At 38.7% G+C, this 27,932-nt stretch overlaps 1 protein-coding gene across 1 annotated transcript; it reads right to left on the reverse strand.

Moving 5' to 3' along the window:
* On the reverse strand, nt 1–27,932 carry stk17b (serine/threonine kinase 17b (apoptosis-inducing)). Its single transcript, XM_079563468.1, has 7 exons — nt 27,756–27,932; nt 13,267–13,479; nt 8,750–8,888; nt 5,236–5,362; nt 3,468–3,516; nt 3,163–3,342; nt 1–446 (listed from the first exon to the last, which is right to left on the reverse strand). The coding sequence occupies exons 1-7, from the start codon at nt 27,884–27,886 to the stop codon at nt 230–232; spliced, it is 1,056 nt and encodes a 351-aa protein (XP_079419594.1). The 5' UTR covers nt 27,887–27,932; the 3' UTR covers nt 1–229.

Raw genomic sequence — 27,932 nt, forward strand, 5'->3', positions numbered from 1 at the left:
GCTAAAATGCAAACAGAGAAATCCTTGACTGTGTTTAGAGACCTATTTAACGAAACACTTGACTATCCCTAGATCATGAATGCATCTCAATGTTATCTTTGGCTGAAATGCGTAGCTTAAAACGATTATAGTGAGTAAATGGGCAGTGAGCGTCGGGCTGCTGGTTCGCACAGTCCTCATGAAACCATATAAAAGCTTAATGGATAAACCCCGTCGACTTCTCCTCGTCTCAAAAGTCCCCGTCGTCTTCCAACCTGAACCTTTTGAAGTGCGGCGACTCCAGGACGTTCTCCTTGTCCTCGGTGTCCTCGGGGGGGCTGGCCCATTTGGTGCCGCAGCTGCGCTCGCGCACGGGCCGCGGGAGGCAGGACGGGTCCGGGCTGAAGCAGGGAGGCTGCTGCCACAACCAGGGGTGGGTCATGCACTCGGCCGCGCTGGGACGGTCTCTGAGGGGAGGGGACAGAGGAGTGAGACTGATATTGTCATAATGATCAACATTACATGACCTAAAAAGGCTAAAATGCATATGTGGTTTTAATTGCACATGGGTGGAAGTGTTTTTATGGGTGGGATGGGCAGAGAGGGTCTGAGCATTAAAGGAATAGGCCACCATCTGCACAGTAAAGTGAAGATTACTGCGCAGTAAAGTGAAGATTACTGTGCGGATTTCGAACTACTCCTGGTATTATTACGCCTTACAATATAGTTCCTCCTTTTATCCGCTTAGAAAATCCACATTGTTTAATTTTGTGTAATTATAATTTGTAGTGGAACACTTCACGTAACCATATTAAAATAGGGAAAACGTGGAAGAGTTTGGTAGCTTCTATCTTGACCTGTTTTGGAGCTATAGAGGAGAGAGGGAGAGGCTAAATGCTAACGCCGTCTGCGCTGTGTTTACGTGATAGAAGGCACGGGGGAAGACCAGACAGGTCCTAAAGAACTCGTCAAAGCTAAGGTAAGAACATATCAGTATGTAAAAACGGTGGCCTATTCCTTTAAGAATGAAAGTATTCACTTTGGAAACAAGCTCTAAAAAAGTCCCCAAGTCTTTGGAACATTGAGCGTTTTCTGACCACAGTCATATTTTTTATTCAATACACAGAGTTACTATTTTATTGACAAGGTTCTTGAGCAGGACCGCGCCTCAACCCAGCAAACCACTCCTGCCTTTGCCTAACCACACATCTAATTACCTGGATGCCCTATTTAAACCAGACATGCCCATTCAACACTGTTTGTCGGAAACTGTCTTCTGAGCTCATCTATGTAAACATTTCATCCACTCTTTTCATATCGTAGCTGTTTCTTCAGTGACCAGGTCTAGCCTCTCTGACCATCAGGGGCGGATCTAGAAAAAAAATCACGGGGTGGCAAGCAGGGTCAGGGATCATTTCTGGGGTGGCAGCACATTTTACAATGTCGAATGTTTATAGCGGGGAGTACGCAAGTTTTGCTTGATCGCGAGGTAATTTTTTCCGTTTAGATGCAGACTGAGCCTCCCCAAAATTAAACAAATAGTAGCATTGTTCATAATATAAGTAGGGGGCTTCTAGCTCAGGTAAAATTGAAACTTTTGTTATAGAAAAAAAAAAATCATCATCTTTGGAGCCACAGAAGCTGCACCTGGCTCCTTATTTAGCTCTAAAGTTGTTATAATTCTTTGTCCTGTCAACAAAGTAAGAACTGAGAATGAGGCCTCTGTAAGCACCAAAGTAGCTTCTAGAACAGATGTGAGACAACACATCACAATGGGGTGGCAGCTGGGGTGGCAGGACCTTTACTAGGGGTGGCAGCTGCCCCGTGCCACCACTCTAGATCCGCCCCTGCTGACCATACAGCTCAGATGCTCGGTTGTTGGTCTTCCCAGGCCTATCTCTGTTCATTCGCCACAACCTCGATGATCTCCGTCAAGCCCATTTTGTTTTATGATCATACCTCCTTTTTTGGGAGATCCTGAAGAGCTGGGATCACGCCTGAGACGGAGCCATAGTCTCACCCAGTGATCATCATCTCACATTGAATCAATTCTTAATCACACCTTCTGCTGTGGCGGGGTCCTTGCTAGTGAAAAGCTCCTATATTGATATGCGTAATAGGGTGTTTCCACTGTTAAAGGGACCTTTTTAGGCAAGTACATTACACTCAGAACAGGAACTCTTTAGTGGCTACATAGTTAGAGATGAGTCAAGCGCAAGTACATGTGCACAACTACCATTGGCAATAACTGTAATGCAAAAACTGTAAGGCCAGTTTGACTCACGCCCTTTCATTTTTGTAATACTCTTTGGCGTGTGAAGTAACAGCAACATAAGCTCTCACGGTGTCCTCGTCTTTCTCTAAACTTCCAGACTCAATACACGCTGTGGTTCTCGCTCCATTATGGTTTTTCCGTGATGAAAAGTGTGATTTTGGCTGCTTTCCTGGAGCATGTTAAACAGTTTGTTTTGCTAAGAGTAGAGCAGCAGGTTGCTCCCTGAAGTCACACGCAGACACACACGGTGCTGATGTCTGTGAGCCACTGTGCAACGCTGACTGAAGAGAGGTTGGGGGGAACTGTAGCAAAAATGCCTCAAGTGACCAGGTCCCTTTAACCTCTTAACTCCTGCCTGAACCGAGAGCATTTTCTCCAGTTCAGCTTTACCCAAATCCTGTAGGCCAGTGTAACACCTCATTTGAAAGCTAAGCCCTACAAAACTAAATTGATCTTTTTCCTCACATTATCAGATGTCAGCTCATTTTTGTCAAATTTTCGTGACTTTTTTTTGTCACTTTTTCGATTTTTTTTGGTAACTTTTTGTCACTTTTTCGTCAAATCATTCGCATTTTTTCATCAAATTCTTATCACTTTTTTGTCCATTTTTTCTCAATTTTTAGTCAAATTTTTCTCACTTTTTTGACAATTTTTTCTCCATTTTTGGTCCGTTTTTTCTCACTTTTTTCACATTTTCATCCTTGTTTTCGTCTCAGTTTTGTTGCTATTTTCACACCTTTTTTCCAGAAGCTTTTAGATTGGGGTGCTTGGTTCAGGTGGGAGTTAAGGGGTTAACTTTTGCTACATAAAGCAGTGCTGGATAGAGAGCTTGGGACCAGTTTTATATGAGAATGTAAATTATAATACAATACAAGAGTGCAGTATATAGTTTTCCCTCCTCCACTCACTCTGGGGCTTTGACGAGCAGCTTCCTGATGAAGTCCACGGAGAGCTCGCTGACTCTGGAGAAGGTCTCGCGGCTGTAGTCCACGTTCACCTGGGACACGTTCAGATACGTCTCCTGTTTGTCGTCGCCCACAAACGGACTCTCGCCGGTCACCAGCATGTACGCGATCACCCCCACGCTCCTGGAACGAGACGTTAAATAAATGTCAAATCTAAAAGCAGCGAGGGGCGGGTTGAGTTTGGATTTGAGGTCGGTAAAAGAAATACACGGCTTAGAAAAGTTTGCCCTAATTGTGGTTTGACTCACCATAGGTCTGTGGCTGTCGTGATGGGCTCATAGTTCAAGATTTCCGGAGCTAAAAGCAAAGGATAAACTTGAATTTGCATGCTTCACTTGGACATTTTTAAACAGGGTTTCTACAGGCAGCAGCAAGTCAAAATTCAAGCTTTTTAATACCATTTTAATGCCCAAATAATATCACATTTGTAATGCCACAAAGGGAAAAATCTGTGCATATTTAAGGCGAGACACTGCAGGTGAATAGGGAAAAAATGTATATTTACAGATATCAATTTGAAACGGTTGCTGTCGATCACTGGCATAAATGTGAGAAAAAAATACATTGCAAGTTTTCTGTCATTTTATCTTTTCATATAAGAAAAAGGTGTTTTATGCCTAAAAATGCCCCAAATTTCCCATCTTTTCGGCGACGAAATCTGAATAATGGATAGAGCTACATTCAAATTGATGGCTTCATTTTATTGATGAATGAGTTACCAAGACTTTTTCAGATGGGATTTTGGATAAAATAAGCTGTTTTTTAGTGGAAAAATTTGTAAAAATGTAATTTTCGCCTTATTTTTTGACATTCAAAACTCAATAAATGGGGCTTAGGGATTAAATAATAAAAAATCCCTCTGAAAAAATCTTCCAAATATTGTTCAGTCTAAGGCTGGAAAATTTGAAGTCTTTAGGTCCGACTTATGTGGACACAGCGTCGCCACAATGACTGAAAAATGTGTTTTGAGAAAAAGGCCCTTGAAATTGCATTGTCCCATATAAGTCTTTGAATCAGCGCAATATTTAAACAATATAATATTTGAAGATTAGGCATATTTTCTGTTTCCGGGTGAAAGCTTATATGTTCAGAGACCAATTTGGCCCAAAACCTGAAAACTTAAAAAATTGAGTTTTGCCTGTAGTGTCTCCCCTTAAGATTTGAAAAGGTACATTTTGATATTCCTTAGCACAGCCGTTCCCAAAATCAAAGACATCGCAGCCAACTTGTCGATTGGAAATTATCTAGAGCCCCCAATAATAGTACACTCTATTCAAAGGAATTTTCTTAACATTTTTACAGCTAAAATTACATTGAAAGCAACATCTCGCAATGATTTTAGGCTAAAAACTGTTTTAAATTAATACGTTATATCAAATAAATGTATTTTTCCTTTCAAAATCATTTTTTTTTCAATGTACTTGTTTTGTCGACGAGCTTTGGGCCCCCTCTGTAGTGCCCCTGAGGCCCCCCAATTTGGCAAACAAAACATTGTTTCCAATTTCAGCCAAAATCGCAGCAAAATGTTTTTTTTTTTTTTGGACAATGGTGTTCATTTGCAAGAAACATCTCATTTAATACCTATGGAAATCGAATTGAATGCTCTTTAATGACATTTAAGGCCTTATATATGGCACATTTCATTTACTGACTTTTAATGCCCTGTGGAAACCCTGTTAAATACCTCAACATAACAAAGATTCCAAACCATACCCTTAAAAATGTATTTCTGCAGGTAACTATTAAATCCATAAAGTGCAATGTTTAGTCTATCGAGAAGGCCTAAACTTATGCCATGCTTAATCATGCTGACAGCAATTTGGAAAAGAGAAAAGTGATGTAGCTGCCATATGACTAATTACAAATACAGTTTCAGCTTCAGTAGAATTACATTCACAGATGCCTCACAGCTTTCACCTCTTTTTTTTTTTTTTTTTTTTAACTAGTACCACCTTTCTTCGACATATCCCAGAGTTCCGCACTCTTTCTCTCGCCCGTCGATCATTTACTCCTTACCCACGTATTCAGGTGTGCCCAGGATCTCCCTGAGTTCTCCGACCGCGCCCAGCCGCCGAGCCAAACCAAAGTCCACGATTTTAATGTCGCCCACCGGAGTCAGGCTGGTCAGGAGGATGTTCTGTGGCTGCACAAGTCACAGAGGAAAAAGAAAACGTTACAGCAGATTTACACAGGCTGCAATAAGAAAGGTCTACAGCAGTTCCTTAACAAATCAAATGCGTTACACTCTTTTTATGTTTCTGTCACTTATTAACTTGGGTCTCTGAATGGTTTACACTAAGTTAAGTCATGAGCTAGTCCTGTTTTAGACCAGGCTTTGGTGTTATTGGAGCAGCTGAATCTTTTGTGAGGTGCCAATTTGAGATTTTCTGATCTTTAAAACTTTTCTCATGGCTAAAACGCTATTCCCATACACCAGGGGTAGGCAACGCCAGGCCCGGGGGCCAAATCCGGCCCTCCAGCACAGCACCTCTGGGCCTCAAGATGATTTTGGAAAACATTATTACACAAATCTGAGAGTACTTTTAACATTATTAGAGTTAAATGGGAGAAAAAAAAGTAGAAATACTGTCAATACACCAAATTAGGTCATATATTATGTACAACACTGGCATTTGAAAGAAGTGCACAGGAAAAGAATAATCGTTAAGGTAAAAATGACATAAATCTACTTGAATTAAGAGATTAAATCGAAGGTTTGAGTAGATTTGGTCTGGTCTTAGATGAAATGAAGCCTCTAGTAGTAGTTATTCTCTTAATTCAGATATTTTTTGTGTCATTTCAAGTGTAATACAATTATTCGTCTGATTTCAAGTGGGTTTTATTCTTGTTCCATTGGCGCTACAGCATTCGTATCTTAGATTAGTTCAAACCGAGTCAAATTCAACATAAAAGAACTTTAATTCAAGCAATTTTAAGTCATTTATCTAATTTAAGATGGTCTTTTTTCCAGTGTTGTGCTTTACTTTGGGCCAATAATCAGCGGCTTTGGCCCTCAGTCTATTTACATTAAAGAAAGTCGGCCCTCCGCTAAGTAAACTTGCCTAACCCTGCCATACACGGTTGACACAGCAGATATACCATAATAATTTTATGGTTGATCCATTCCCTAAGTATCTATCCACATATCTATACTACTAGTTCATAAGATGCGTTTTTCAACTCCAATACCCAAAGAGAAGAATAATCAAGAATGGCTCGGGGACATCTCTCTGCAAAATACCTTTAATTGCTTAGCCTGGCCAGCCATACTCACCTCTTTCTCATAATATTCAAAAGAAAGTGATGGAAAAGTACAGTTTGACAGAATCATAGACAGAAAGATGAAGGCAATAGCCGCAATGACTCATAAAGATAAACAGAATCATAACAAAGCCGTTCATTCAATACTGTAATCACCATATAGTTTGCATGGTGACTATATCTCAAGGCCATAACTGGTTTGAACGGGTGACCTCATCGTTTCCTCCCACTGTCTATTGTGCAACATTAAGCACTGCGAAACATTTGCCTGGAACGGATTGTTTTAACAAATTACGCAATATCCGTTCTAGGTGGGGCGACACGTTTTGCTTTTATAGTGAAATTGCGTTTGATCCATCTTTCAGCCAGCGCATGGTGACCGCTGTAATTGAAATGGTAGTTAGTTATGAACACTGAATACTTGTCTTAAAATGTGTTTTGCCAGTATTCCACTACCTTGTCCAATCAGAGTGTGGTATTTCTCTGATCGGACGATTCTGAATACTTAAGATATTGAGTTGCAAAAGAGCACAAGCCAGGAACAAAGCACTTGACGCCCAGGGTCTGTTTTGAATTTTTATCTCGACTTGGGGAGTAGACGCAGATAATGGCTTATTGGGAAGCAAAGGAGCATTGAATGTGCCGTTGCATCATGCTATTGAACATTTGTCTGAAAAAAAAAAGTCTTTTGACCGTTACTTCCTCATTAATGCAGTGCAATAGCAAGCTAAAAATGTAATGTAACTTACACACTTGCACTGTTTTGGGGAGCTGTAGAGTGTCGACAATCCAGACCATTTTTCATGATATTTGTAGCACCACAGCGTATTCTATGTTATAGCTATGGACGCATGCTGTGGCTCGTTTGAAAGATGAGACTCTAAGCTCTCAGTGGGTGAAAACGGTTTAATTCTACGTGCCAAGGCGTTCCTGAGAAATCCTACGTTAACAGAGGCTAGTTTTGAACATAATCACCGTTTTATTTCTAGAAACAGAGATAATGCTTGTTTTATGAAACACAATCGTCTCCCTCATTTCACTCTCTTCACTGGGCTGTGATTGAAAACAGGTGCTTAAGAAAAGAACATCGACTATTGCACATGTTTCACGTTGTTTAAAGGGGGGGGTATTATGCAAAATCGACTTTTTCAAGCTTTACATCATGTTATTATGTCATTCCCTCATTAAAAACATGCCTGAAGTGTTGCCTTGGCACATTCACGTATTTTTGAGTAATCTGTAAAACTCTGATGGCGGCCATTTTAGGGATAGGTTTGCCTGAGTCCTCCTAGGAACGCCCCCACCTCCTGGAGACGCCTCCGAGCTTTCGTCACCAGCCGAGTAACCAACCACTGCTCCTCAGCAGAACCTCCTCCCCACTGATGCCACAGACAGTGTGTGGAGGGGGCGTGTCTGAAAGGGTCAGAGGTTCTTAAAGAGACAGAGGCCTATTTCAAGACATTCACTACAGCCATTTTGAGAGAGCAATTTTATACAAGGCAGTTATTCTAATTTACTGCATTTACAGACCAACAGAAGGTTTCGTCATCATTGTAGTGTGATATAGACTGGTGCTATGTGATTGAAAAAAGCATAATACCCCCTCTTTAAAGAGAACGTAGAGCTAAAATATTGAGAGAAAAATACTTTGTGAGCTGAGGATGCGGTGGTGACCTGCGGTAAACGGTGCTCGCGTCTGACACAAGGTTTATTTTTAGATCGTACAAAATTGTCGGCTTGTTGATCTCATTGGTCTTCTGATAAAAAATAAAAATCTGATCTGAAGCACAAGGTGTGGAGATTCCCTCTGCTCTCACTTCCTCCTCTCTCTCTGAGCACCGCGATGCTGCAGGACGGCTGGGCGGGGCATTGAAAACACACGATGAACTAACGAGGGGCGTTGTGAATAAATGCCCAGATGAAATGTGACTTTTCACAAGTTGTTGTTCATCTAAACGCTCCCAAAATCACGCACAAGGTGTATTAGAGTGTCTAGTTTTGTAATTGAAAAAAACCTCAGCAAAAAAACGTTTTTGGCACTCAACGCATGGGAGCGAAAAACGATGTAATGTGTTCTTGACAAAACCTGCTGAAATGTATCATTAAAGTTCTACCCCAGTTTTTAAGTGAGTTGTGACCAAATGAAAAGCTGCAAAAGCCCTGAATTATCAGTTGTTTTTCTCTGTTTAGTTCAGCCTTGGCAAAGATTTTTCCACACACGTCTGTCAGCTCAGTGCAAGGACGTAATTGACCGTGATAGTTCCCAAACCTTGAGGTCGAGGTGCACCAGGCTGCTCTGGTGGAGGTAGTGCACTCCCTCCAGCGTCTGTCGGATCAGTCGTGTGATCTGAGCCTCAGGCAGGAGCTCGTCGGAAATGCAGTGGTCGAAAATCTCTCCTCCGGCAGCGCTGAGGACAAGAGCACATTTTATTTGGTGATAACAGGCTCACTTTAATGAACTTTGACTGGGTAAAAGACCAGACGATACATACGAAAGACAGAACAGATCAAAACTACCGGTGAGGGTGAACATTTAAATAACCTTTCAAAATCTTCCACATAAACAATTTATCTTCTTGTTGTTTGACCACAATCAGTCATTGTTTATTACTCATGTTTCTGATGAACCAGTTGTGGCACATGTTTAGCGATTAAGAGCAGTTTCCTTCCTGGTTACTCACTCCTTCTTCATGATAATCAGGTTTGTATTAGGTTTATCATGGCTGTGAAGGACAAGAGTTGATAAGCTTTAACCTTTTTATCTGTTTAACTTGATATTAACTTATTACAGCGAATTCCATAGCATCAAATAAATAATAATCGAGTCATGATATAAAACTGGAAAACGTATTATCAGTGTTGTTTCTGGCAGCCCTCAGGCTCGTTTTAGTCACATTTCTAAATTTTATTGTTTTAGTCTTGTTATAATCGACAAAAACTCTAAAGGTTTTAGTCTATTTTTAGTGAAGTATTACTATCTCAACAAATGAATTCAGGTCGATAGGTACTGACAATGAATATTGGAAATTGGGATGAAGGTTGACAGGATGTACTAAGCTTTTGACCGGCAGATTACACCACAACAGGCAGAAGTGCTTTTCCCAAAAGCGGCGGCTCGCCTCAGCCTCTGATCATCGCTTCAAGATTTTTCATCAACAGCATCGTCTGCAAATCAAGATGCTTTCAGCGTTCATACTGCTAGTGTTTTCAATTTGTGGGAAAAATGTACTGAGAAAAGATACAGTCTCAGTTTGGTCACTGTCAGTCGCGCACTCAGACCCTGGAGCTATAGGAGCAGACTGTAGAGAGAGCGAGCGAGCGAGGGGGCGCAGCCTGTCATGTGAGGGCATGTGCCTTGGCAGCGCCTCTTTGTGCCCCGTGTAGCAGTGTGTTCTGCGACTCCGCGCTCAAGCCCCGGTTGCAAAAAAAATCGGATAAACCACGTTCTCCTATTTTAGTCTCGTCAACAAAAACTCAGAAACGTCTGCTTATGTTTTAGTCGCCAAAGAGCTATTTTTAGATAGTCATAGTTACGTTAGCGTCATTAAAAAAGGCACGTCAACATGATGATTTTGTTATAGTCTATTGACGAAAAAACACTGGTTCTTATTAGGGACCAGTATCGGGGCTATACCACACGCTTGTACTCATTAATGAAGTCCCGATACCAGAAACCGATACCACTTGACGTGCGGTCAGCGCTCTTATGGCGCTGAGAAAATAGCAACAAATTGGAGAATTCTTTAGTGGAAATACAATATTCCACATAGAGCTGACTTTATTACAGACGACACTCCCTAAATCAGAGTCTGTGCAGGATTTAACCAGAGCTTAATGTAGTTAGTGCTGCAGTGTAGAGTCTGCAGTGTTTACAAGACACGGGCTAATGTTGCTAACTAGCCGTTAACTCGCGGCTAACAGTTTGGCCGATTCTTACGCCGTTTTATGCCCAGGGGCAAAAACTAACCTAGAGACTAAAAAGTACTCCGAAAATCCAAATTAAAGAAATACAGCATGTCCATATTGAGCGATCTGCAGTAATAAGTAACATCTCAATACTATTGTTAAATAAAAATACATGATTGAATAAAGCACAGGCATTGAGGAGCTTTTGGACATGGGCTGTTCTGTCTATGATGGACAATGCAATAAAAATTATATTGAATGAAAATATAAATAAATAAAATGGCATCTGTACAATTTTGATATAACTTCTCTTAAACGTGTAGCTTACTCTACTTAAGGAAATGTAAATGAGTAAAAAAAAAAAAGTAAGTATGTTGAAGAAAATGCCTTGTACTCTTATCAGTATTCGGTATCGGCAAGTACTTAAATCAAAGTTATAAAAAGTGGTATCAATGCATCCCTAGTTCTTATGGGTTTAGTTTGATAAGATGATTCCTAATTACAGTATAAACGTGACTAAAAAGCAAAGTGTAATAATATACTGTAAAGATTGTTGCTAGTAAAAAGTAATTACTAATATAGCTCGTTAACAGTTACATACACAATACTTACGACAATCTCAGTATACACATTTTTAGCCTAATGGCACGTGCCTGTCTGTCCATACCAACTAATGAATGCACAATGATCTGATCTCAAAGCAAACCAAGAAGTTTAGGTGTGTTTGGGTGAGTCAGAGTGTCTGTGTCAAGCTCTACACAAATAAGATTTCATTCCTCCTGAATTTCACGAAGCACCGGAGCTGTCTGAGACGCTCGGTTAAGCCCGTCTGGTGTTTTCGGAGCAGTATGGCGTCCACATTTCAATAATCTTGTTTGTGTTTAATAGTGTTTTGTTTTTTTTTTGTTAAGAGATTTAGAAAACATAAGCCACAACAAGCTCCGAGCACGACTTAACACTAATGACGGCGCATTGACCTATTGAAGTCCCGTCTGTCAATCTGTTCCTATTGTACTTTTGAGAGACGTGATGAATTATGAGTCTGACAGGGAGAACGAGTCGATTTAAAAGCACAAAGGATTGAGAAGGGCAAGTCGGGTCAAATACAGTTCAGACTAATGGAGTGAGAAAGTTTCAGTTTTACAAAAAAGCACAGCAGGCAAAGAGTGGCGTCTCCTTTTGAACAAATAGGACTTTGGACTTTCATATTTGAGGAGAAACTGGTGAGATAAGCGTAAAGGTTAATACTATGGCTGCTTAGGTAACTGCGCACGTAATCAGCGGAGGCGGCTTTTTGTGCTTTTTCATCAGTATTGCGATAAGCTTCACGTTTGAAAATCATATTAACCTCTTAACTCCCACCTGAACCGAGAGGATCTTTTTCCTCACGTCAGATTTTTTTTCCATCATTTTTTTGTTGGGTGTTCAACTCATTTTTGTCACATTTTTGTAATTTTTTTTGTCAAATTTGATCAAATTTTTGTTATTTTTTCGTCATTTTTTTATAAATTTTTTGTCATATTTTTTGTCACATTTTGGTAATTTTTTCGGCAATTTTTTGTCAATTTCTCATGACATTTTTGTGACATTTTTGCCACTTTTTCCATACATTTTTCGTCACTTTTTTGCCAATGTTTTCTCACTTTTTTGTCACATTTCCATCATTGTTTTCGTCTCAGTTCTGTCGCTATTTTCACAGCTTTTTTCCAGAAGCTTTTGGATTGGGGTAAAGCCAAACTGGAGAAAATGTGCTCGGTTCAGGTGGGGGTTAAGGGGTTAAACATGAGAGCTCGGAGAGAAAGGGGTTGAAGCGAGGAGAAACATCCAGCATATTAGCAGCCTAAACCACTGACTAGACTATCGGCAGCACGGGAGGATTAACATTTAAGAGAAGACTGAAAAATGAACTGCTAATCACTAAATCCATATGGAGACAGAGTTTTTGTTGTTTTCAGAGGACATTTTATGAATTAAACAATCACAGTCTATTAAAATTCCAGCTTTGATTGGCATTAGTTATGCAGCCTTATTGTTTCGGTTTCATAAGCCAGACTGTGGGGGCGGTGGGCTTTATAGTAATTTGCTTTTTGATTAGCACAGTATCAGGGTTCATACAGATAGCAACAAGTCAAATGTAATGATTTTTAATGCCATGTAATCTTAATGGGGGAAAAGAGAAAAGAAAAGAGAAAAGAAACTTCTGCCAAAACTGTGGTGAACTTTAAAGAGACTAGATGCAAGTTGGTCATTTTATACTCACTACTGCCACCTCAGGTCTTACGCATAACTGCAGTCTCTATATTAAACTCGTGCAACTTTTTGAGTGACAGGCAGTTGTGGAGAACAGGTCTGGGCGCATTCTACACATTAGCACATTGCTGGAACACGTGGAGGGATGAAAATACTTAGTTTTAACATTTTCAACTCTGTATAGTCTCTTTAAGACCATATTTTTTGTATTTGTGTGTATTAAAAATAGTTATATCTTTAAATAAATTAAGTTTGAGTCAAATTGAATGCGTTTAATGACATTTAAGGACTTTTAAATGCCCAGCGGAAACTCTGAGTTTGATATTAAATGTAGAATATTACATTTTATATGATGGAAAGGTTGTTCATGTTTTCATTTTTGTGTTTCAGTTCTCAAGACATTCAATCAGAAAGCAGAATGAATCTAAGGGTTGCCAGATCCTACAGCTAAAACATGAGAGACCAAATAAAAACAAAAAAAGACCTTAACACTTCTAGAACTTCTAAAACTCAGGAAGTTCTTAGTTTTCCTATGCGTGTCCTCATATGTAGCTTTTGGCAAGTTCAGCTGTAGTGCCTTTTTTGAGAAACATCATCTTTCAAAAATATAAAATGGTGTTTTGAACTCACTACTCCAGCACCAGGACGATGTCGTGGTCGGTCTCGTAGGCCCCGTGCAGGTTGACCACACGCGCGTTGTTTCGGGTCATCTCCAGGACGGCCATCTCGTGGACCACCTCCGCTCGGCAGTCGCGCCCTCGCCTCCTCTTCTTCAGGAACTTGGCAGCAAACACTTTACCAGACGCCTTCTCCACACAGCGCTTCACCACCGCAAACTTCCCCCTGGACGAGGAGGAGGGAGAGGGGATCAGTGGTGGGGCAAAACATGACAAATGGCTTTAATATAAATGTGCTCTACTGCTGCAGCTCTCAAAAGTATCACTTAAAATTACAGCTTTGCATGGTTGCTTCTCATCCAAAAGACAACCAGCACACATGACTTTTTTTCTTTCTTTTATAGTGCTTTCCCAGACAGTACAAATCAATGTGCAAAAACCTAATATAATGATTTTCTTAGAAGCCAGATCACTAATTTTTTTCACATCATAAAATTAGCGTAACTAAAACTATCTCCAGCTTCTGAAAGTTCACACTTTCTCCAACTAAAACTGGGATCATTGTTTTTGGCCCACAGACACAAAGACAAAGTGTATCAGTCACTTTGAGTCTCTCTCTCAAAAACCAAAAAGTCAGGTTTGAAATCTAGGAGTGATCATGGACTCAGACCTGAACTTAAACAGCCACATCAAAGCAAAAACATCAGCAGCTTTTGACCATTTGAAAAACATCGCTGAGATCAGAGGAATAGTGTCAAAACCAGACTTAGAGAGACTTATCCATGCATTTGTCTCCAGCAGGTTAGACGACTGTAGCGGCCTACTCACTGGCCTCTCTAATCGAGCTATCAGACAGCTACAGTACATCCAGAACGCTGCTGCTCGAGTCCTGACAAGAACAAGGAAATATGACCATATTAGTCCAGTGCTCCGGTCTCTGCACTGGCTTCCTGTCACTCAGAGAATAGACTTTAAAACAGCTCTGCTTGTGTACAAGTCATTTCATGGTTTAGCTCCAAAGTACATCTCTGACATGTTACAGCCGTATGAACCATCTCGGGCCCTGAGAACTTCAGGGAGGGGCCTCCTGGTGGTTCCCAGAGTCAATAATAAACACGGTGAGGCTGCGTTTCAGTTTCATGCAGCTAAAATCTGGATCAGTCTTCAAGAGGATGTGAGACAGACCTCAACTCTGACAATGTTCAAATCCAGGCTGAAAACAAATATTTTTGCCCATGCATATAACTGAAAGTATTTTATCTACACTCTTGCCTTTTACTGTAATTGATCAATTTTTATGTTTTAAAAAAAATCTGTTTTCTTGTCATTTTATGCAACTGTGAAGCTCTCTGAATTGCCTTATTTATGAATTGTGCTCTACAAATAAACTTGCCTTGCTTCTTCACTATAGGCTTGGTTGAGGCCTGTCACTCACTCAGAGCAGGACAGAGCCTGATGAACAGAAGGACTGAGAAGAGAGAAAAGTGCATAGAGCTGAATCAAGATGCTAAGATCATCGTCAAATTGTTGTCACGAAAACTTTACTATATCGACTTATTGTTCAATAATACATTTTTGGGCTCAATATTTATTGTCTGAACAGATAGGTAGAAAGGTATTGAAAAGATGAAGAGGTGACAGAGTTAGAAAATATCTAACAAAGAAATCATTCCAGTACTTTCCGACACTGAGCTCTGTGAAACTGCAAGCGACTGATCAAAGCTTCAAACCATCAAGACATCAAGGCCGTGTATGTCGTATTATTAAGCCTTCGTGTCACTGCAGATATTTGGGGGTCCACACTGTGTTTGTTTTCACTGTGACATGATGAACAAAAGCTATGGCCCACATACTGCATGTATTACAGGGCCGAGGACCGAGGGGGAAGGGAACAGAACTGGGTCATGAGGACTGGTGGGTTCAATAGAGGTTTTACATGCAGCCGGCCTTCTGTGTACGGTACAAGAATACGTTTTTTAATCAGTGAGTGATAAAATGTCAGAGAAATGCCATTGAGAAATTCAGTTACAATAATATATTGGTAAGAATTAGGGCTGCACTGTATAATCATAAAGCTTTATTATTATCGTTATATTAATTTAGGGCTGGGGCGATACACTTTTGTCACATTCCGATACGTACTGCGAATCGTGACAGAGTAGGTAATTTATAAAAAGTAATATGTTTACCTTAAAAAGTGTAAAAAAAAAGTCATGTGTCCCTAGTTTACTGAAAATAACCAAATTCCTCATGAAACAGAGATGGTTATATCGCTTTTGTTTTAGTATTTAAAGCAGTATTGACTAACTCTTGCCCCTAGAGGCCAAAAGCGCAACTGCGGGTGTCGTAGCAAGTTGCGAGTTTTTAACTTATTAATTGTCTGTGAGAGTAAATATATTGTACATCCAATTACACAATGGAAATAATTTTTTTCACTCAAACTTGGCTGTAAACACTGCTTAAGTGGCGCTAGCCCGCAGTTAGCTTTGCCCATTAGCCTAATAGCTTCTTCTTCATGATTCTATTAGTGTGTATTGGTGACTCCGACCCGGTGGCAGTCAAGTTGCAATTGTGGTTTTCTGGCCAGACATGTATTACCCCCAGAGGGACTACAAAAATGATGTATTAAGGTAAACAAGATAGTATTGCTTTAATGAGATGAAAAGTTGACAAAATGCATGAAAAAAATCCTGAATGTCTGGATCATTGTAAGTTAAAGGCCCAACACCTGATTTGTTTTTATAAATACTGAAAGAGGAAGCCACTGAAAGAGGAAGCCACTAAATTAAAAAGTTGTAGTCCGGACTCAACCCGAACTTTCCTAACATATTTGCAGCATCTGATGAGTTTAGATCAGGGGTAGGCACGTTTTCTTGGCGGAAGGCCGATTTTCTTGATTGTAAACAGACCAAGGGCCGAAGCCGATGATTATTGGCCCAAAGTAAAGCACAACACTGGAAAAATTACCATCTAAAATAAGATAAATGACTTAAAATTGCTTGCTTCTCTGTTGAATTTCAGTCGGATTGAACTAATCCAAGATACAAATGCTGTAGCGCCAATGGAACAAGAGTAAAACCCACTTGAAATCAGACAAATAATTGTTTTTCACTTGAAATGACACAAAATTATCTGAATTAAGAGAATAACGACTACTAGAGGTTTTATCTCATCTAAAACCAGAACAAATCTACTCAAACCTTAGATTTAATTTCTTAATTCAAGTAGATTTATGTCACTTCTTCCTTAAAACGATTATTCTTTTTCCAGTGCACTTCCTTCAAACACGAGTGTTGTACATAATATATGACCTACTTGGGTGTATTGACAGTATTTCTACCCTTTTTTCTCCCATTTAACTCTATTATTGTTAAAAGTACTCTCTGATTTGTGTGATAATGTTTCTCAAGAGGTGCTGTGCTGAAGGGCCAGATTTTGCCTACCCCTGGTTTAGAGGCACATTTCACAACTTGCAGGGTAAATTTTCAGGGTCATTTTCACCGAATTGCAAGAAAATAACCTGCAAGTTCATAAAACTGATAATTAGACGCACTGTTTCTCCCACAAATGTCTGAATTTACAATATACTAAATGAATAAACACATTACAAAACATACAATCCAAAACACATTCTAGCAAAAATCTTTAACGGCTTGTATTACAGTACGGCTTCACCTCCATCACGTAATGTCACGTCTTGTGGCCCTTGAGCTACTGTTATACAAAGGACACGGAGGTTTTCATGGACACTCGATACAAGGACATTCCTATCAGATTATGCTGCGGTGGTTTTGTTTTCATCGAATAATAGTTAGTGTTATGGTAACGCCAAAGAGGAGACCTGCTGGAGATTAACGTGACAGAACTCAGAGCTGGCGGTAAACCAGAAAGTCCACAATCCAAATGAATGAGGCACATGTTGTTTATGATACAATATAGGCCAATTAGCATAGAGTTTATCTGAGCAGCGGTTCGCACGCAAGAGGCAGGTGATAAGATGTAAACAAGAAGACGTAATGGACAAGGTAGGGCTTCGAAAACGTCTCTGCAAGATAATCAAAAGACAAATTGACTGTGGGTATTAAACATTATCATTGATCCGTAACACTGACGCCATCACCTTCACAAGTGTCAAATCTGGTGGAAAACAAATCAATCATTTAAGCACTTTGAACTGGTCGGTAAACCTTCAGCAACAACAAGGCCGAGGAGGAAAGATCCTTGTCATAACCTCGTGACTCTTTTCCGTTTCATGACACTTTCCCAAACTCACTTCTCCCATTGGTCGGTGACTTTTCAGAAGCACCACGTGGGTCAAGGCAGTGGTTCTGAACTGGAAGACAAGCCACAACCAGCCACAAACGGGCTACAATAGGTACTCAAAGCGCTTTACAGTAAGGATCCATTCACACTCTCATTCATACACCAATGTATGCAGACACTGGAGGCAAGGTGGGTGAAGTGTCTTGCCCAAGGACCCAACGACAGTCTGCACCTTCAGGAGGCAGGATTTGAACCCCCGACCTTCCGATCATGAGACGACCCGCTAGGGCTGTGCAATTAATCGAAATTCGATTATGATTTCAATTATTACACAAAACGATTAAAAAATTAGCATAATCAAATAAAAAGTTGTTTTTTGTTTGTTTTTTTCAATTTCTTTTTTGTCAATTTAATTATTTTTTTTCTTGCATTATTTCATGGCGCTGGGATTATTTTCCCTTCGCTTTTCACCTCCCATGGCTCATGCTTTTGCCTGACATAATAAAAACAAACGGCGCTGTTTGATGATGTCATCAGGCCGCGCTGCTCAGTTTACTTGCGCAGGTGTGAGGGCTGGCCAGCAGGGGGCAGGTGTGAAACAGAGACCTCTCCTTAATCGAGGCAAACTTGAAATAATTTGTACTTTTATGACTGTTCAGAAAACAGAAAATATTCAGCATAGTTTTTTTTTTTAAATAAATATATAAATAAAATAAAGTCGTTTTTTTAAAGGCAACAAATAATCGTGATTTCAATTATGACAAAAATATTCGTGATTATTATTTTTTCAATAATCGAGCAGCCCTATGACACGCTCTACCATCTGAGCCACTGTCGCCCCAAGTCATTCATTCAATCTATGGTGGTGGTAAATGGTAAATGGTCTGAACTTATAAAGCACTTTTCTACCTTACATCAGGTAGAAATGTAAGGTAGAACATTTCTACCTGATGACCCCAAAGCGCTTTACAGTAAGGAACCAGTCACCCATTCACACTCTCATTCATACACCTTCAGGAGCTGGGATTCCTTCCAATCACGAGACGAAGCACTCTACAATCTGAGCCACTGGCCTGTTCTCAGTTGACCATTGGTTTAAGTTCCCTTTTAACCTCGTAACTCCCACCTGAACGGCTCCCATTTTCTCCAGTTTGGCTTTACCCTAATCAAAAATCTTCTTAGGAAAAAAGCACCAAAACAGCCACAAAAAATGAGAAGAAAACAAGGATGTAAACGCAACAAAAATGTGACAAAAACTCAACCAAAAAGTGACAAAAATTCAACAACAAAAATTACAAAAACTCAACAAAAATGTGACCTAAAAGAAACAAAAAAACATGAAAAAGGTGACACAACACAGCAACAACGCGAGGAGGTTAAAGGCAAAATAAAGATATTATAAGCCCTATACCTTTTCTCCTTTTTACAAACAATGGAAGAGGAAGCCACTACATTAATACGTTAGTTTTGATCCAAACTAATCCCTAACTTTTCTAACATATTTGTAATATCTCGATTCTTCACAGGGACAAGTTAATCGGCACATTCCAGGGTCACTTTTCAGGGTCATTGTCACAGAAATGCTAGAAAACTTGCCTGAGAGTTCATGAAATTGACACAAAAGCTTTGTAATTACATGGACAGTGTTTTTCCCACACGTGTCTGAGTTTACAATATTCTACAGGAGGACAAAGTAGAATGTGTTCCACTACTAGAAATAAATCAGGAATAGTGCCTTTAAATAAATTAGCAGCACTTGTTTTCTACCATGACTTTGCACAGACATATTCCTTCTTGGAATTATGCAGAAAGCGCTGACAAATATTCCTTTGAGACAATACATTTTAATAGTAATAATGGCTTACACTTGCATTGCGCTTTACAGGCCTGTATTAACCTCTTAACTCCCACCTGAACGGATCCCATTTTCTCCAGTTTGGCTTTACCCTGATCAAAAAGCTTCTTGGGAAAAAGGCACCAAAATGAGAAGAAAACAAGGATGTAAACGCAACAAAAATGTGACAAAAACTCAGCCAAAAAGTGATAAAAAATTCTACAAAAATGTCAACAAAAAATCAACAAAAATGTGACAAAAATGAAAAAACAATAAATAAAAAATTAAAAAAACATACAAAAGGTGACAAAACACAGCAATAATGCGAGGAAAAAGATCAGTTTTGTGGGTCTTAGCTTTCAAATGAGGTGTTACACAGACCTATATAATGGCCAAAGAGGACAGAATGCATTTGGTTTAGGCGGGTGGTAAGAGGTTAACCTAAATGTACAGGAATTGTGATAAAATTCCAAATTAGGAAACCGGTGATATGACATGGCAGGACCAACTTCTCTTTTACACTTTTCTTGGTTATAGTTTACAAAAATTCACACACACTTTGCAGAGGCTGATTTCGTCATTCCTTCTAAAGTTTCGACATGAGCGCACTTCCTTCCTCGTGCTTTGAAACCGTCTGAAAACCCACAGTAACAACATCACACAGTATCACATCATTGTGGTCGTGGCCATCACAGGTTCAGTCCGTGATCACGTCAGACCACACAAACCCATCTTTGTGCCGCTTCTGTGGCGCATTCAAAGACACTGGGATTACAAAGGCCTGTAATGACACTGCATGAGGTCAGGCATTACATGGAGTTCACAGTCCGATTGCTGTTTACATTTGGGTCTGTGGCGACGGGGAGACGTTAATTGTATGGGCTTGAAAAGCTGCTTAAAGGCACAGGCACCTAATAGGGCTGCGGCCTGAACCACTATGAGGAAAAAAATATAATATTCAGTAACTGTCTTGAATGTGGAAAAGTCATCATAGCAATACTTAAACAGATGGAGCTCAGGGTTTATGCTGTTGGCAGAAATTAAAATTCAAGGCTTTTCAATGACTTTTTAATCTCCAAATAGTGTTAATGCCACAAATGTAAGAAGTACATGTATTGCTTCTTGCGTTAATCAGAGGAATTAAGGAAAATGTGGATATTTAACCCCTTAACACCCACTTGAACCGAGCATATTTTCTACAGTTTGGCTTTACCCCAATCCAAAAGCTTCTGGAAAAAAAGGTGTGAAAATAGCGACAGAACTGAGACGAAAACAATGATGAAGATGTGACAAAAAAGTGAGAAAACTTTGACAAAGAAGTGCCAAAAAATGACCAAATAAAAGCAAAAAAAAAGCAAAAAACAAAAAACAAAAAATGTGACAAAAAATGTGACAAAAAATGACAAACAATGTGACAAAAAATGACAAAAAAATGACAAAAAATGTGACAAAAAATGTGACAAAAAATGACAAAAAAATGACAAAAAAAATGTGACAAAAAATGACAAAAAAAATGACAAAAAATGTGACAAAAACTGACAAAAAAATGACAAAAAATGACCAAAGAAATGACCAAAAAAGATGGAAAAAGATCCATTTAGATGAGTTGTGTAGGTCTTAGCTTTCAAATGAGGTGTTACACTGGCCTACAGGATTTGGGTAAAGCTGAACTGGAGAAAATGCTCTTGGTTCAGGTGGGAGTTAAGAGGTTAAAGGGGCTAGATGCAAGTTGGCCATTTTATACTCACTACTGCCACCTCAGGCCATATGTGTAACTGCAGTCTCTATTAAGCTCGTGCATGACGGCACTTCAGACCCAAAGTAACAAGTTTTTGAGTGACAGTGCAGGATTTTAGAGGCAGTTGTGGTGAACAGGTCTGGGCTCATTCTACACATGGCTGGAACATGTAGGGGGAGGAAAATACTACTAAACTCTGTATAGTCCCTTTAAAATTGAATTGGTCTCTAACATCTAAGCAAAAATGTGTGTTAATCTGAAAGACAATTGAGTATTATTGACAAACTTGTATGGCTTCACACACATAAATGTTTCTGGTTGGCTGCACTGGTACGTTTAAGTGTTTTCATTCAGGTCCAGGATATCAAAGTTCAATCAATCAATCAATCAAAGCACTTTACAACAGTTGGCCGACCAGAGTGCATTCCATAAAAACATACGGACAGAATTTAGAAATGTCTGATTCACAGCCAAAACTTACTTAATATTTGTTTGAACATTACACAGCTCTAAAAGGGAATGTAGAAACTATTTTATATTTTTAAAGTCACAAATGTAAAAATCTTCACATATTTTTATATTGCTTGAGATTAACAAAAAAATCCTTCAAACAGAGGAAAGAGGGTGAAGTGAAATTCAAAAGCAGTGAAACTTTGGAGTGAAACATTGTATTTTTGGACTTTCATTTTTGTCTTTTTGATTAACTTTGCCAGTATGTGGATCCAATTTAATGCTTTTTAATGACATTCAATATCCTACTTTTGGCGCAGTTAATTTAATGACTTTTATGATGATTTATAAATGATTTAAAAAGTGGAGGCATCTTAGCAAATTATGCTGAAGTAATGTATTTAAAATCAATGTGTTGAGATCAGGGCAGTCGTACCAGTGCGACCAAGGAAAATTGTCGCACCAGGGAAAGTTTTATGCGAATGTGCCACCTGGAATAAAAACTGTTGAGCAATAAAATGATTTCCAAAGAAGTACTCCCTGCTAGAATCAAATTCAATGCTTTTTAACCCCTTAACTCCCACCTGAACCGAGCACATTTTCTCCAGCTTTACCCCAAACCAAAAGCTTCTGGAAACAAGGTGTGAAAATAGCAACAAAACTGAGACGAAAACAAGGATGAAAATGTGAAAAAAGTGAGAAAAAATGTACGAAAAATGTACAAAAAATTGACAAAAGTGAGAAAAATTTGACGAAAAATTTAGAAAAAATGGACGAAAAAGTGACAAAAAATGGACGAAAAAGTGACAAAAAATGGACGAAAAAGTGACAAAAAATGGACAAAAAAGTGACAAAAAATTGACAAAAAAGTGATAAGAATTTGACAAAAAAATGCGAATAATTTGACGAAAAGGTGACGAAAAAGTGACCCAAAAAAAAAATCGATAAATTTGACCAAAATGAGATGACTCCCCAACAAAATAAGTGATGGAAAAAAATCTGATAATGTGAGGAAAAAGATCTATTTAGTTTTGTAGGTCTTGGCTTTCAAATGAGGTGTTACACTGGCCTACAGGATTTGGGTAAAGCTGAACTGGAGAAAATGCTCTCGGTTCAGGCGGGAGTTAAGAGGTTAATGAAGTAATCTATTTTGGCACAATTAATTAAATGTTTTAAGTTCCCAAGTGTTTTTGTCTGTGTTCAATTCCAGTCGGGTGAAAGACCTCAGTGATATTGCAATAACAACGTGATCATTTCTGCGACCCGGCGTTTGGGAACCACGACATTAGCATTTAAACTAACATCGCTAATATCCGTGTTGTTTTTGTAAACAGAGCTTTACAGTGAAACCATTGAACCGCTGAGATTAAGGCAAGTTTGTGTGAATTCATCAAAGGGGGCAGTATAGCACCGAGTCAATGGGGGTCTATGAGTTCTTTGGACTTATCTTTTTCCGTACACTAGTTAATTGTGCGTCTCAGTTTGAAGTAACAAACGGGGGCAGTGACACAGGCGACATGCTCTTTACAGTACGTGGATTGAAAGCGGTAATCCGTCCGAGGGTGTGTTACATATGGGGGTATTAACGTGCATTTCGCTCGACATATGACGGATTTTCCTCATAAACCCTTGAACTCAGCACTGCCCTGTACAAGCCTCTTCAACGTGGCCTGTGTTTGAAGGTTTATTCACTGCACCTTTTTGTGAACGTGGCATATGGACTGTACAACTGAATGGGAATCAAGGTGATGTGGCAAAAAAATAAACAAATGAAATTATCTACCTCCATTTTTGTGCTTTGCCTGTATATTTTTTTAGTTGGTTTAGGTCTATAGAAAAATATGGCTTCTACTAATATGGTTCATGAGAAAGATGCTTCAAAATAAACCTTAAGCTAAAAAATGAACGCTTTCCACTGCAGTACACAGATGGTTTAACATAAAATAAATAGTGTCCAACCTGGCCAAGCTGAATTAGTAAAACAGACAGAAATTTAGGAGTAGTGTTTATAACCAGGTTTCAGGGCCAAAGACTTAGACTGAGAGCAGAGGAAACCTTTGTGAAGACATGAAACTTCCTCAACAAGAAGAAACCTGTCCAGTAGGGCTGAAAGACATGTCGTTATCGTATTGATATAGAGATATAAACATTCAAAACATTAAAATCGAAAAAGCAAGATATAAACGATATAGATTTTCATCAATGAAACTGCACTCTTTTGTGTTATGTTTTGAAAATGAAATTGTGTCCACACTGTTCAGCCCTACAGTCCAGTTGTACAAAAATAGTAAAATAGGTCAGTAGCCGTCACGTACATGTTACTAAGCTAGAATTCAAAATTGAGACTGAGCGGGAAGTGATTTTGGCAACAAATCTACAACTGCAATCCAATTATGTGTGAGTCTTCACTCGCTTAACCACTGCCATGTCACACCGATACAACTAAAAGTTGGGCAAAAGCAGTAAACGGTAATATCAAAATTGGAGTTTGTTGGAAGAAATGCAATTTTACATTTTCGAGTATATCTCCAATGTCAAGAAAACAACAAAAAAGCTACAATAACGGCTGCTAGAAAATTAAATAATACAGGGCTTGTGTAATCTCTCAAAAGATGTACTTTTTTCTATACTTTTGTAGTTTAGTCAAGATTATCATTTTGATCGACAAAGCAATCTAAATTCACGATTGCTATTTATTCATTATGCTACCTCTTTTCAGTGTTAATTTTCACAACATATTTTAATTTAGTTTTAGTTTTAGTCTTTTGACGAAAATGTAATTCAATTTTAGTCAAGATTTAGTCAAAAAAATATCTTCAGTTTTAGTCTAGTTTTAATCGACTAAAATTGCATGTAAATTTAGTCGACTAAATTTAGTCGACTAAATTTAAGACATTTTTTGTTGACTTTTCCTTTATAATAATTATATAATCATATTTAATCTTGTTCCTCTGCTTCATGGAGCTTTGTTCCCACATGAACAAAGCTCAGAGCTGATCCTTTGGCAGAGAATTTACATGATATGAGGCTCTTTCAGACGCTCAATAGAAGTTTGGATGATTTTAGTCTCTCCCTTTCATTTTTATTTAGTCTTATTTTAGTCGACTAAAATATCTGGACATTTTATTCATAGTTTTAGTCTCAAGAAACACTTTTAATTTAGTTTTAGTCCAATTTTAGTCGTCAAAAATATCACTTTGACTAAAATTAAGACTAAATATTTTAGTCGACGAAATTAACACTGCCTCTTTTAAGTGCCAGTTTTTAGAAAATTGCGAGTACAAGGCAACAAAATGTCCTTCTGTGTACAATGTGCATTTGAATGAAAAATAAAGTCTATCTATCTATCTTGAACAGAAGATTTGCATATTTCCGATGGATTGCAAAAATATTGCTCCATCATTATTATCAAGACAAATGATGTCTCGATAATAATGATAAAAGTCACCGGAAAACATTGATATTTTTGTCCATATCGCGCAGCTCTAGGTACAGCAGCCATTCCTAAATCCTGACCAATACTAAATGTTCACAGCCAGCGGAAGTTATTGATGTTGCTTTGGTACTTTTCTAACCCCAGAGGATTTCCCCTGTAATCTGCTTATTGTTGTGTTGAAATATTGATTTCCTGGGATTGAAACAAAACTGATCTGATTATTTTTTTATATAATATTATGTTTACACGTTCTCAAAAAAAAAAGGTACACAGAGAAGCATGTCTGTGGAAAAGTAATCGACTCTTATGCAACGGTCACTACGCTGACGTGACATGACACGGGAAAAATAAAACGATTATCTGTCATGTGCAGGTGTATTGAGAAGGGAGCTGCTCCACACGTGAGCAAGTGTACGTAATGACAGCACGACATGGAAATATGAGCTCTGTGATATCACTGCTAAAAAAACGACGCACTTTCAAGGTTCAATTAAAGCCACACAGCGAGCGAGTTCAAGCTCAAGGGAAAGCTACAGTAACATTGCGTGGAACCTGTTTAGTTTTCATAACTTCAGAACATTAGATAATAAAACAGATTGAGAAACACTGATTTGTAGCACCAATAAAGATCTTTTATGACGTATGACTAAACAACTTTGACAGAAAAGTAAACTATATTTTTTTCAGCGGCCAACACCTTCGCTCTACAAGAACGTTTACTTTGAAATTCAAACATTTTCTGAAGACGTCATGCATAAATTTCTTGAAACGGTAACTCAAACATTAACTAGGGAGAGAGCAAACACAAGGCAAATCACATGCTATGTTCCAATACCACAAACCTACACTTTTACATTTTAAACATCCTAAGTGTTATAGTAATTTCCCTGTCTTATGGTTCAAGCAATGATTGAATGCAAGTTATTTATACGTTTCATTACGCATGGAAACTAATAGAATAGATTTTAAATAGATTTTTGCTGCTAGGATTAAGACAAGGACTAATAGGAGGGTTTACCACTGTAATTCAGAACAATAACAACTTATGATGAAACAATATTGACAGAAAGGTAAACAATACATTTTCCATGAGGTCAACACCCAAGTATGTAATGCAAGAAAGTGGTAGACTTTACTTTATAGGCAAATTCTGACTCAAACCCCCAATATATGCTATGTTGGGGCTGGGTGATATATCGATGTTTAAGATATATCGATAAAAAGAGATATGGAATTAGACCGTATCTCGTGTGTATCGGGATATTCCAAATTCGGGGTAAAATGCTTATTCTTAAACTGAGCACTTTATTTTGTTATCTCTTTATATATAACTGATGCCCTATTTTATTCCCTAGGTTATTTTTATTTCAGATTTTTTTCTTTATTTAAATGTGCACCTTACGGAGCTTTGTTATACAGCGTTTATGATATATGCTATAGTGAGTTTTCAATAAAACGACTCGCATTTGGCTTTGACTTTGACTAAACATTTCATTTCACAGCTCTCACTTTGCGGAAACAATATCGGGATATATATCGTATATCGATATTCAACCAAAAATATCTCGGGATGTGAATTTTTGTCCACATCGCCCAGCCCTACCAATACCATTAATCTACATTTTTATATTTTAAACAAAAATCCTGCGTGTTAATAGAGTTCGGGAATGTGACGTCATATCGCTAAGCATTATGGGATTAACAGCCATTGTAAACTAATTTTAAAAGTTAAAATACTGGAGTTATTGTTCACATTAAAACATGTGGAGACCACAGTGTGTTAGATGTATTTACCAGCAGTAACTCAGCAGCTAACGGAGTCGTTCCACTGGTTTTGTCTCCACTTTTTATACTGTCTTTAGCTAATGTTAGTCTATGGAAATGTATGCTAACAGCTGCAAAGATGACTGGTAACTGTGGACATTCCCGAACTCTATAGTAATTTGCCTGTCTTATGGTTCAAGGTGATGATTATAAGTTATTTATACATTTCATCAAGCGTGGAAATTAATAGAATAGATTTTAAATCGATTTTTGCTGCTAGGATTAAGACAAGGACTAGTTCGAGGGTTCACCACAGTAATTCAGAACAATAATAAAGCTAATCTTCCATCACTTATGGATAAATATTGACAGAAAAGTAAACAATACATTTTCTAAAAGGTCAACACCCAAGTATGCAATGGAAGAACATGGTACTTTATAGGCAAATTCTGACTCAAACACCAAACATATGCTTAGGGCTGTCACGATAATATATATATATATCGACTTATCGTTCAATAAATATTGCATATACGATACATTTTTGGGCTTGATATTTATCGTCTGTACATTTATTAGCGTTCCCCCTATTTTTTCATTGTAAAACTTTGATTTCTACCTGAAGCAAATTGAGTTCCATTATATTCCATGATTATTGTTGCTTGTGTGATATTTTAGGATACTTTTAGAACAAAGGTTTACTGTCATTTTTAGTTGGCAGTTTCGAGTATCGCTAGAGTCAATGATATCATTTATCGCGATACTTCCCTGCCTCAATATATCGAACTTCAAATTTGTTATCGTGACAGGCCTACATCTGCTGCTATGTTAAAATATGCCAATACTTGCATTTTTCACACGAATCCATAAGTTTTCCTTGTGACACTTTGCATGAAACCCGAAAGTACCAACGCTTGAGAACCACTACACTGCGCAAAATATCGGCTTAAGAGACAGACAGTCCATAGTCCATCTACAAACCACTTTAAACGATTATTTGATGTCTTCCACACTCACCTGCCCAGCTCTCCGGTGATTTCGTACACACTTTCGAAAGACTCCGTGCAGATGGGGGTGTGGATGTCGTTGAGGAGCCCCGTGATCGTAGCGGCTCCACTGCGACCGTGTATCCGCCTTCCAGACATCATCCTGGGCTTCGTGTGTGATCGCGCTCCCGCTGATCAGACCGACTTC

This window comes from Gobius niger (assembly GCF_951799975.1).
Source record: "Gobius niger genome assembly, chromosome: 9".
Lineage (NCBI taxonomy): Eukaryota > Metazoa > Chordata > Actinopteri > Gobiiformes > Gobiidae > Gobius > Gobius niger.